Source organism: Drosophila pseudoobscura, chromosome X (assembly GCF_009870125.1).
Source record: "Drosophila pseudoobscura strain MV-25-SWS-2005 chromosome X, UCI_Dpse_MV25, whole genome shotgun sequence".
In the NCBI taxonomy this organism is placed as follows: domain Eukaryota; kingdom Metazoa; phylum Arthropoda; class Insecta; order Diptera; family Drosophilidae; genus Drosophila; species Drosophila pseudoobscura.
The window spans coordinates 25954864-25968052 of record NC_046683.1 but is presented as its reverse complement, the minus strand read 5'-3'; the positions used below and the strand labels follow the sequence as shown (position 1 = coordinate 25968052).

Genomic DNA, 13189 nt, shown 5'->3' with positions numbered 1-13189 from the left:
CACTCTATCTTTGACGTTCAGGTTATAGTTGTCCTCAGGTGTAACCCCCACAAGTCTCAAAAGTTTGGAAAAGGAAGGACTTTAAACTTTGGTCTAAAGTCTTTGGAGATTGAGTGTGAACCTTTCCCTGTTTTGCACCTCGCTCCTTGTATTTTTTCCATATTCGTCCCATGAGATGCAGAGAAAGGGAAAGGGCAGAGATCCCTTAAATCAGCATCATTAGAACAGGGAGCGGCCAAGTCCCTCAGCTCTGCGTGAACGACTGGGACAGTTTTTATATCGGACACCACAAGCGCATCGTCAGTGTGGATGTTCATCCGCTCGCTGTCCGGGACTGCATATTCTCGGTACTCTCCCTGCGCTTATTCGCAGCTGAAATACCTACCGAGGTAGGCCGTTCGCTATCCGCAACCTGCGACCGGTCTGGTGGCCTCTGCTAGGCCCTCTTTGATTCTCCAGCTTATCACACCAGACTGCCAATTGGTTAAATTAGCTGAATTTCAATCAATTTAAAAAATAATATTGGGAAAGAAATGTGTTTTTATTGTCTTTTCATTTTTTGGCCTCGGTTGACATTTTCATGGAAATGGTAAGTACGTATAGCAAGTATTTGGTTTCCAATTTTACCAATTTAATTTAAAGTGTACCAGTATTAATTCGAAATCGCTCAATTTTCATATAATTTGTTTTGTTGAGAGGATTATTATGAAAGAATTTCTCAAAGCTCTAAGCGAAGCCATTCTTCATTGTGCTTAAATCAATGATAAAGTTACTTGTGTCATTGGTCTGATCGCGATATTACTTCAGATTTTGAAAGTGAAGTAATTTGGCGCTCTCCATGTCTTTATCGAAATAAACCACAATAAAGTTGAATCAAGAAATATTTTGTTTCACCCAAGCAAAAAGTTCAAGACGTTACCACTACGGTTACCCCGTTACCGTGCAAAAATAAGTCGGAATACTGGCTGTCTATTTCTTCAAGAAATTCCTCAAATTGGCTGTGGTAGAGTGGGTTTGCAATAATGCTGTTAATGATCTTAATAACCAAGTCCATGATCTCAACTATTTCGGCTGGAAAAACCTGTTAAAAAACCTGTTAACCTGGATCAGATCAGATAATTATTCCAACCAAAAAGAACAAATAAAATTACAGCGGCCACGATAGTCTAGCCACGCGCTTACTGATTATCTCTCTCTCTCTCTCTCTCAAACACACTACACCGTTCAGTGTGCGTGATCTGGTGGTAGGGAGCGAAATAAAACGACTAATGTTGGTGTGAGATTAGGAAAAAGAATTTCAAGCAAAGTGGAAACAGATAAAACAGATATAAAATCTCCCAATTGGTTCTAGCAATTTTTATGATATATATAAAATTTTTTTTTCCTTTTTTTTTGGCAAATAACCAGCTTAAGCATGTGAGTCGTGGGGTTGGCAGACGGCTTGACCCCTAATATGTAATATGTTATTTAATATTATGTTTATTGATTATATGAGATCGTGCTAAACTGATAAAGTATAAGAACAGTTAACAGTAATGTAAGATATATTTTAATATTATGTGTATTGGTTATATGAAATAGTGATAAAGTATAAGAATCGTTAGTTTGAACGGCTCGGCTCTGATATACACTCCCCGACACTTGAATACGACACACTAAAAATGTACACTTTAGACACTAATATTTCTGGCACAAGCCAAAGAAAACGGTTAATTTGAATTTTCATCAAGTCTCTATTCAGTTTAGCACAAATTAAACAAAAAATAACAGACATTCACTAAAGTAGATTAAAGAAAAAAATTTAATTAAAATAACTAAAATTTCTGTTCTTAAAAAATGAGACACTTGAATACGACACTCAAATTGAAATACAGTAGAGTCGGATTATAACGACACTCAAGGGACCGACGATTTTGCGTCGTTATACCCGGCAGACGCTCTAACAGAGAGGGGAATAAAAAATAGGTTTTTAAAAAGATTTAATAAAAATAAAAAATGTAACAAATTTAATTCAATAACATGTTTTTTTTTATAAAAACTCGGATATATATACATAATTCATAATATAACAAGATTAATTTCTATGTGTGGTTTTTCTTTTTATTCTTATTTTAAATAATCAGTAATTTTTGATTGTTTAGCAGTAGTTTTTGACTTATAAAAACAATCGCGCACAGAATTATTTAACGTGATATGCTGTGCGTTGAGCACGCGTCATTAAAATCGTTCGTTCTCTTTCGTAGTGATCAGACGCGTTTTTGTTTTGCGCTCCGCATTTTTTCCTTTTGTTTTGAATAAACAGCCGGTTTTTTCCTAAATAAACTTTAATTAACTTCCTAACCAGCCAACAATCTGGAAACCTATTCTATTCCGCGAGTGCATGCCTTTTGATTTGTGTTAAGACATTATTTAACTATTTATTTTTCGGCGTCGGCTTGTCGTGTTTGTGTTGTTGCAGTGAGTGAGTACGCATTACATTGCATTGCAGTCCGCTCTCGTCTGGTAGCTTTTGTTGTGTTATCACTCTCTCCCTATCACCTAAACTTAAATAAATATTCTTTCTCTCTCGCTCTCATAACTTTCTGTTCAGTAGCTCTCTCTATCTCATTAGCTGCTGCTGCAACTGTTCTCCTCTCCTCCTATTAGCGTTTGTCTGGCACACTCGTTTGATAGCCATTTGTTTTGAAATATTATTTGATTTTAATTCTAATTTGGTTCAAATTTTTTAATATCGAGTTTTCTGTTGTATGTGCCAAAAAATCCTGCAAAAAGCAGATCACCCACGATCAGCCGATTATCCCCTGCTGGCTCTGCGACAGCGTAGTGCACGCAAAATGCGCTGGATTTTCTGGCCTTGTGAGTGATGCCATTTCAAAGCGTAATGGTTTGCATTACAGTTGCGAGGCATGCCGTGCGGTGGAGAAAGACATGGTATCTTTCATGAGGCAGACGGAGCTAACCGTTGGTTTCAAAATCCAATACGATCGGCTCCTAGCCATGGAGGCTCAGTTTAGCGGTTTAAAACTGCTGAATGAGTCTCCGAGGCGCAAAAATGTCACTCCGCGGGATCTGCAAGTGTCAACCATCACTCAGCCGTGCGCCGCCGAAAATCTGACTCTGACCACTCCAAGTGTGCAGCAGTTGATCTCGTTTGGCACTCCAAGGGCAACGACAGCTGCTGGCGATGCAGATTCGGTAGCCGAATTCATCGCTTCGGAGAATGTGCAGCCAAGTACGTCTGCAGCGTCCGTGTCCGCAAGTTCGCTAGTTGTCCCGTCTATCCCGATCCCACCAGTAAATAGACGTTCCGGACCTCCGGATATTGCCACCACAGGTACAAGACCTGTGGTGACGAAACCACTGGTGGGAGTCCCACCAAAACGACAAGTTTTTGTCTCACGGCTGGCCCCTGACCTCACATCTAATGATGTAATTGCTTTGATTCAAAGCAAAATAAAAGCCGTGGGGTTAAAGGTGGAAAAATTCAACTTCTCTTATGCCAGGGAAATAGCCTCGTTTAAGATAAGCATCTCCCCAACTCAATTTGACACCATTTGCTCCGCCAAATTTTGGCCGGAGCATTTTTTGGGGAAGGAGTTTAAGGCTAAGAAGAAGAATAGGCCCCCCATATCCCTTACAAATCTTTCCAGTGTGCCACCCTCAACTTCCTCAACTTCCCGTCTTGCTTCCACTTTTCCAAAAAACTAACTTCTCTTTTAGTAACCTATCAGAATGTAAGAGGCTTGCGTAGTAAGCTCAGCATTCTTTTCCGGGATAGTGTTGCATTGCTTCCCACGTTATTGTGTTTACTGAAACCTGGTTAAAGCCGGACATTCTTAGTTCCGAGGTTTTGGCAGGTCGGTACACAACTTTTAGAAAGGACCGTTCGTCTCGACGTGCAGGAGGGGTTCTAATTGCAGTGGACTCTTACTTCACGTCAGAACACTTCACAGTCCAAGTTCAACAGGAACTGGAATTCCTGTGTGTAAAACTGATTCTTCCCGCTTTCGCTATATTCATTACTTGCTCGTATATCCCACCTTCTTCGGATATTTCAATTTATGAGCAGCACTTGTCCGCTTTAACCGCTGTTTCTTCCTCGCTATCTTCTAAAGATCGTATGATAGTTCTTGGTGACTTCAACTTGCCAGGAACTGTTTGGTCTTCGGTAAACGAGTCTAGTATCCTAGTGCCCATGTCACGACGTGACTTTGTTGACGGCTTGCTTGACCTGTCCCTGTCTCAAGTCAATCATGTGAAAAATTCCTTGGGTCGATTGCTTGATCTATGCTTTGTATCGGATCCGACCATAGTGTTGTTACCCCGAGCCCTTCCGCTCACTATACCTGAAGACGCCTACCACCCTACTTTCGAGGTGTCGCTAGATATAGGACCAACTGTATTGGATCGGTCGAGTAGACTACCTGAACGTGTCCGCTGCTTTCGTAAAGCCGAGTTTGCGAAGCTTAATAACCTAATTAGGGATTTTGATTGGTCCGCTTTGTACTTGTGCACTGATGTCACAAAAGGCACAAACATTTTTTACAATGCTCTTGGCACATTTTTTGATTCTTGTGTCCCGCTTTCTTGTCCGATTAGATCTGGAAAACCCCCTTGGTTTACCAAAGAGTTATCCAGTCTAAAAAACTTAAAATCAAGACTTTATAAACAATTTCAAGAAGTGGGCTCTCCTACTTCTCACTCTCGTTATGTAATAGCTCGGTCAAACTTTTCAGTTCTTAATGCTCAATGCTATAAGAACTACCTATCTCGTTGCAGGATACGTTTTTCTCAGGACCCTAAACAGTTTTACTGCTTCGTAAACAGTAAGCGTAGAACGTCCGCACACCCATCCTCGCTATCATTTTGTAATACGTCGGCAAATAATGATCAGGCAATTGCCGATCTTTTTGCCCAGTTTTTCCAAACCACCTATTCTGAGGAAAGCTATTCTGGTCATCCGTACCCATACGGATTACCGAGGTCGAACGGCATTTTCAGTTCCTTGTTAAACGAATATCCCTACTTCATGATCTTCGACTAGTTAAGCCGGTGTTTTCACAGGGTCCAGACGGGGTTCCAGGTTGTGTACTCAGGTACTGCGCCGAGGCTCTGTGTGGACCATTGCTTAAACTATTCACCCTGTCCATTGATTCCTCTTACTTCCCCCCAATCTGGAAGGAATCGTTTATAATTCCTCTCCATAAAAAAGGTAGCCAGTCTAATGCAAAAAATTATAGAGGTATAGCAAAGTTATCCGCTATTCTTAAATATTTGAGAACGTTTTAACTCCGCACTTGCAACATCTCTGCAAGTCACTTATATCTCCAACAGCATGGATTTATAAGGCGGCGATCAACCACCACGAACTTTTTAGAGTTTATCTCTTTCATTATTAAAGGCTTTCAAGGTAACTTACAGACGGTTGTATTTACACGGACATTTGTAAAGCATTCGACTCAGTAAACCATTCCCTTCTAGCACATAAACTTGACCTTTTAGGTTGTACGCCCAACCTCCTGAGATGGAGGTCTCAAAGAGTCCTCTTTAAAACTCCCTCTATTCATCAGTCAAGGTTTCTTCGGGAGTACCACAGGGCAGCCATATAGACCCCTTACTATTTAAACTCCTTATTAATGACTTGCCTTCGGTATTAATATACTCTCGAGTTCTCATGTATGCGGATGATATTAAACTCTGTGTCCAGTATAAGGACATTTTATTTCATTCGCGGTTGCAATCCGATCTCAATAAGTTTTAGTTACGGTGTTGAGCAAACTTGTTAGACCTTAATACCTCGAAATACAAAGTAATGAAATTTCATCGTTTTAGATGTGTTTTAGGTGTGAGATTGCTATCTTACTCTAGTAGACTGCTATTAGTATACTTCCCATCCTTAGTTAACCGTAGAAAAATGCTTGGTGTGATTTTTGTGCACAACTTGATCAGGGGTGATATAGACAGCCCTGATCTGTTGGGCCGCATAAACTTCACGATTCCTATCAGACTCACTAGAAATCTTATACCGTTGTTCCTTCCACTTTGTAGATCGAATTATTCCTTGCATGAACCGTTTAGGGTCTTATGCTCGGATTATAATTCCCTCTACCATATTTATCGACCACTAATTCTCTTCCTCTTATTAAGTTACTTGTCCTCACACACCTTTATATTAATTAGTAACTGTAGTGGTATTTGTATTTGTATTTTGATTGCATGCTTAGTTTCTCAATAAGTTTAGTGCTAATTTTCCTCGAATGTTAGTCTAATAGCTATCGTTCTTGCATGTTCGCGTTTGGTTCGGCTACGCACCGCGCGTCATGCGGCAGCGCCCCTCGGTCGGTTGGGCGGGAGGAGGGCTGCGTTTTGCCTGGGATCCGCGCGTAACAGCCTTCTGCTGGTGTCACACGGGCCACTTGACGGTGCAGTAACTGCATCGCCTCTTGAAAGATGCAGTCATTGCATGTCAACGTCCAAATATAGGCACTCTCGGCGGTGCTTGTCGATATCTCTGACCCCCGTAGTAATTCTTAGTTCGACAGTGCCCCGTAAGTGCTATCCGGACCAAGTCAAGGGAGACTCCTTGAAAGGGGACAGCAGTAGTCCCCGGTTGCAGTTTTATTTTCCACGTACAAGTTGTGAATGGCCGGGCCAAGTGGCGCATAAAAACTTTTACTTGCAGCTTTGTTAGACATTCGCTTTTTAAAATGGCTTAAAGCTGACATCTGCCAATTGCCTGGGAAGTTTTTGGGTTCCTCGTGGGATTGGAGGCGAGCTACAAAGTCGAACTATCTTCCCTCTGCCTTCTTTCGCTTACTCGTTTTTTGTTTTTGCGGCCACTTAAGTGTCAAGCATTTGTGCAACAGCTGCCACGAGGCAACAAGTGAAATGGATGCCGAGCTGTCTGTGCACGCGAACAATGCCACATCAACATAATCATTAGCATCATTATAGAGCTCCTTGTCCCCTAGACATATCTCGAATAATAATAATGTCCCTAGCCACCGCATACTCCGTAGAATGCAGGGCATCTGTGCAGCTTTCGTTTCTTGCCTTGGTTCGCAATGCTCCTACACCTCCGACATCACAATGAGCAGGCACCATAATTTCATCGCCTTTTTTGCGGGTTTTATGTGGCATGGCTGAGTGGATTTTATGCTGTGCAACAGCAGCGGGAACAGCCAAATGAACATGCAACCTTCAGCAGCAGCAGCAATCTGGAATTGGAAGCCTTCTACCCACTTATGTATGTTCGCATTTTAAATTAGCGTTAATTGAACCCATCTGGGCGGAGATTTGATTTCCTTTTTTGTGTTTTCTGTCTTGCTGTGCTTTTGCTTTTGGACATGTCAGCAACTCAATCAGTTGGTCCATCAATCCTTGTGATTTTTTTTTTAAGATTCTTTAATTTAGTGAGATTGAAAAATGACAATCTTTTCAATTCAAAGAGATCCATTTCCTTAAGAGATTTTAAAATGTTCAAGAAAAGAGCATGTATCCACATTTTCACGTTTCAAATTTGTTTACTTTAATAATTTTTTTTAAAATATTTGTTCCAAAGGGCCTTAGCTTTTATCATATTCCGAATAAGTACTGGCATACTCTTGACTAAATTTAGTAGGTGCTGGCAAGGTATCATGCGCCATTCCGACTCACCCAATCCCTTTGGTGCAGACTCGTACTTTTCCAATGTTTTTTAAACAGAGCCCATCGATTTTCAATGGGATTTAGATCTGGGCTATTGAGCAGGCCACTGTGCGTCGGTGTGCGTCGGGCTACTGTCTTGCTGGAAAGTGATCTCGGATATGGGGAAAACACATTTGTCTATAAAATTTGACAAAATGGGTTCCTAAATATCAAGATAATACTCTTTCTTCATTATTCCATCGATTTTAACCAATTGTAGAACGTTCCACCAAGTGTAGCAGCCCTACACCGTCAGGCTTCCTCGTCCATGCTTTATTGTTTCCTTGACCTGATGATTTTTCAGCTTTCCACATGAGCAGTATCAGTAGTTTTCATTTCGATCATTTCGAAAATAAAACGGTTTATTTTATATCTGACCCAATTGCATTTTTGCAATCTTCCGTGGTACAGTTCCTATCCTCCTCGCTAAATATAAGATGCGCAATATAAAAAACGCAAAATTGTAGAAAATTACCTATCTATCAGATTGCTGAGTCGTGATCAGATTGGATAATTTTTATAGCCAAAAACAAATCAATTTGCAGTGGCTACGCAGCACCCGACGTCACGCTCAGACTGATTTTCTGTCTCTCTCTCACGCACTCTTTTTCGTTCAATGCTAGCGCCGTTTGCCGGAGGAGAGCCATACTGACTAAATGACAGCAGCAACTCACAACGTTCTCCCTCGTTGGTGTTATATACATATATATTTGCAATAATATTAATTACATATCAGACGTCTGTGCCTAGAATTAAAAGCGATGTGCAATATTTTTAGCGCATGACACTTAACAGAAAGATTTATATGTCTTTCGCTATTCCTTAAATTTTTTGCAAAACTACATCTGTCTCTGCTTTTGGATCTTTTAGTCCAACTGCTACTTTCCTCTTTCGATCGCAGAGCATCCCTCGGCGGTAGCAGAAGTGAAGAAAAACCTGAATATTGGCGTGATCGACATGCACAAGCCGCAATGCGCGCAACGATCACACACTTTATTTTATTATATAGAATCTATAAATATTATTGAAAAATGTGAGTTCAAGGATCTCAGAAACTATAAGAACTAGAGCAAGCAAATTTTCGATCCACACTCCTGTGATATCGGACCTTGACGAGTTAGTTTCAAAATTTCGCCAGACCCCTTTCCGCCCCCGCAAAGAACGAAAATCTGATCCACAATATTGAAGATACGAGAAAACTAAAAACTCACATTCATAGAGAATTACCGTATCTATGAGATTGCTGAATCTGGATCAGATCGGATAATTTTTATAGCCAAAAGGAACAAATTAATTTGCAGTGGCTACGCAGCGCCCGACGACATGTTCAGACACGTTTTCTGTCTCTCTCGCACGCACTCTTTTTCGTGTCGTTTAGGGGAGCCAGTTGCGGTCGCAGCAGCAACTTACAAAGTTTCAGGCGTAAAAACAAACAACGCAGATGGTCTTCCGACCCGTGAACATTCCACATATAAATGGCCATGGGAAAAACAATAATTTTCCAAATTCAGACCACATATTTTCAAGGATTGTTGTTGTGATTTGTTAATAGTCGAATGGCGAATGCAATACGTATCGGAAATCGAAGTCTTTTAAACTCGAACGGCATAGCCGTTGGGATCATCGGAATCCTGGGAAAGAAAACCTTCGAATTTTCTTTTAAGTATCGTCGTGTAAATCAAATTGCTCATAAATTTTCTTACCAACAAACGCGTACCGTTGCACAGTTTTGGTTGGTTTATGTTTCCAACCAATCTTTAGGTGTCAATTGTGCGCCTTGGGACATCCAAAGAGTTGACAAAATCAGGTGGATAGTTGGTGCCTCAATCTTCATTTGTAACACAATCAATAGATTTGAATAAATGGATCCAAACCAATGATCTCGATCTGAATTATGTAGTTTATGTCACCTATATCTTTATTCTTAGCCGCTAAAATTGCTCGCTCACTCAATAATTATTTTTGTAGTTGGAAATAATATTTGGGAATACTTTGTTAATGAGCTCGTCTTTTGTTGTGACAAAGTTACAGAAATTCGGAGGAAATTAAATTAATCCGCTCGATTCCTCGACAGTTGCTCGACCATTACCGATAATCAGAAATTGATCTGAAAAATCTTCAGCAGATGTATCATTTTGCAGTGCAGCCCTTATGTTTGTTGTCAGCTGAAGTTTCTTCACATAGCAAAATAGATTTTTTGATTTTATGCAAGCGGTTGGATCTTTCAATGTTCGGTTATGCGCCATTGTGCATTGCGAAGTTTTTTTTCAATATTTTCAATAATTACCGGTAATTTTAATGCTAACTGAGCCGTACGGCATCCTTGTAACAATATGGCTGCTATTCCAGAAGAAGCAATATTGGATCTTCCACGAACAGTGGCTAAAACTATTGACCTGAGGAATGTCTTACCAGTTTTTGTTGGGGATTCAACAGGGGTACATTTTTTTGAACAGCTAAATTCAGTTCTCGATTAAATGCGTCATTCTTTTCACGATTCGGCGCTGGCATTCCTAAGCTGACTAATAAACTACCGCATATGAAGTAACACATGTCTACAATCAATAGTAAAGCTTGGTTATGTATCTCCTCATTCATTTCAAGATCGGGATTTCTGAAACTTACACGAAATACAAAATATTTTCTGACTTATCCTTGTATTCGGTGGGTTCGGGGGAGAGCATGTCGAAATAATGATAGCAAATAATATGCGTATCTGACTTGGAAATGAAGAGATAATAGCTTCCTCGATTGTCATGTCCTAATTTGTATCGTTTTCTGGTAAATTATGTTCTTCACAGGCAGCCCGATATGTTGGGAATATTGTTCCATTCACAGTGCGTAGTGACTTAAATGACGTTGAGCAACGCATATTATCAAGCAGCAACTGCAAAGAGAAGCATTCATCATTCTTTGGATGAACTGTATACATACGACCAAGAACGCACATCCAACTGTTGTCGACAACGAAATTTTTTTTTTCCCTGTGATAGTTCGACCGTTATCATCAGGTGATCGACGCCGATACAGTGGATAACCGCCATTTTCAGTGACGGTCTGCGCCGTTAATTTCTGTGGATATCGTTTGGAACACTTGCCGTCGACCATGCAAGATGATTGACGATTAATGGCGTCACACGGTCCATGAATCATATTTTAATTACGACATCATGTAGGTCTGGATCGGCTTAGTAATCGGGAATCTCAGCACATATGATATCATTTACTTGGTCTTGTTGAATTCGTTTCATTAACCAAATAAGAATGTGCGCGTGTGGCATGCCATTCGATTGAATACATCCAGCTTTGATTATTTCGAAAGACGCGTTCTTTAACAATATAGTTAATCAAGTACCTCATTTTTTGCTTGAATGCAGGTGCTGTGATGTTGTGCCTGGGAAGCAGCAATTGAACGAACAATTTTGGTTTACAGGTAAAAATAATAAAGAGATCTGGCCGACCGTAATGACGAACATATGTATATTCTTGCATCTTGCCCATATTCATGCATATGACGTTGAGGTAGTATACGTCGCCGGCAGAATAGTTTTTTTTACCGATATTAGCTGCACTTCCTTCAGTACCAATTGCGTCACGTAAATGTAAATACTCTTCAGAACGCAATTTGGCTTGCTTTAGCCTAATAAAAGTTAAACGTTCCGTTTCTATTTTGACGTACATATCGACGGAACACTGCTGAAATAATCGATGAAACCGCAGCAAAAAGGTGTCGGCATTTTTTAAAATCATCAAACGAGCTAACTTTCATTGTACTTTCTTCATTCAATGAATTTATCATTTTGATATTAATATAATATCCATCTTCTCCTTGCCACAACATGAGCGGGTACTGCAACGTGTCATATGAACGATGTGTTTCAGATATTTTTTGCTGTGGCGCAGTATCGCGATGTACAATCACAATATCACGTCTTTCCATGTTTTTTTTACCAACAAGCAGGATAGCAACTTCATTTATTGATGGAGCATTAAATGTGCGTTCGTGTGCTCCAGATGGTCGTTTATCCGCTCTGATCACTACTTTTTAGTCATCATTTGTCATGTGCTCCAATGCACTCTGGAACAGCCTGACCAACGCATGATGTTCATGAAGTAGTTGCTGGAGACCTTTTTTGCTCTTTTCATTGCTGCATTTATCTCTTGACATCGATCAAGTTGTTCTTCCATGTTTCCCATGAAGAATATATGTACAAAATTATGCTGTGCATCTTCGAGAGGATGCAATTCGATGAATCTCTCCTTGTATCTTGAATTTCGGATTAAATCCTTGTTCATCGATAATTTTTGTTTCAAATGAGGTCATTTGGAAACAACCATTGTATTTTTAAATGTTTTCAAGAAAATTACGTGATTCGGGTGTTTCGGGACAAAGCAGTAAACGCAATGGCTCAGGTGGCGGAGTCAATAATGGCAATTTGACTTTTCCACTAAGGCGGGACAATCCGTTTCTCCGGAAAACTTCAATACGCCACAATATTCGCAAACAATGTGTATTGGCCCAATAAAAACGCAAGGATGCAAGCAGTAATCGGTGCTGCAATTGTATCGAAACGCTGCTCAATTGAAATCAGCTCTTGATAAGTCTACTTGCCTCGCTTTTCTCTTGTGTATGAGAAGCACGAAGTCGAGCCAAATCCACACGGCGCTCATTCATAGGTTCATTCCCTATATTTCGTATCCTTCTTAATTTACGGCTTTGTCGGTAAAGATTTAATCGTCTTGATCGCGGCAATTTTAAAAGTGAATTAAAAATAATACAAATTACAAATGTGAGGTATTTTTATTTGTTTTGGTTCTTTACAATAGACGGCGGCCACTTAATTGATATAGTTTTCAAAACATAGTTTCAATATATATTTTAAATAACCAAACCAAAAAAATAAAAAATACATCACTTATGGAAATCGGTTATTTTTTTAAGGTTATTCGATGTTTCCATACCGTACTAAAAGATGGCGCACCCTGTACATATTTATTTCGATTTACATTTGATAATGACAATATTCATTATATTAACAAACTCACAAATTTTCTTTTTTACCATTTTTTCTGCAATTGCTTTCCAATTTGCCAACAGGCTGTGTCATTCTATTCATAAACATTATATTAGCTACTCAGATGGTTATTACTCATCATATTATTTTAGATGTATGATGTATGTGTCGTTACTTACTAGAGGTCTGCATGGCTCCATTCAAAACAAAAGTCCAACATAATGCATTCGAATTGAATAGAGTTGAATGAGTGCAACGCACACAACGAATTGAGTTATGCGAGTTATGAATGCAAGAATGTGTTGGCTTCATATTTGTTAACATTAAATTGTATGATTGATAATAAATGAATGCGCAAACCTAAATGAATACAACCGAACAGAACCGAAAATTCGAATAAACCGACTTTTTGCATGCGTACTCTATGCATTCGTTCATTGCTTGGGTTTTTCGTTCTTCTTGTTCTTCTTTTCCCTAAACACAGCAAA

General features: G+C 39.7%; 1 protein-coding gene across 3 annotated transcripts in view; it reads left to right on the top strand.

The window, feature by feature from the left end:
* LOC26532449 (uncharacterized) overlaps positions 1 to 13189 on the top strand; it is an 80699-nt gene that overhangs the window by 50768 nt on the left and 16742 nt on the right. Inside the window, exon 3 of one of the 3 annotated variants that reach the window (XM_033385355.1) lies at positions 11064 to 11301. The exons of the other annotated variants lie outside the window; for them this stretch is intronic. Coding sequence (XP_033241246.1) covers positions 11064 to 11286 — 223 coding nt within the window. The 3' untranslated portion in view covers positions 11287 to 11301. Of the gene's footprint in view, positions 1 to 11063; positions 11302 to 13189 lie in introns of those variants that run through there. 3 annotated transcript variants of the gene reach the window in all.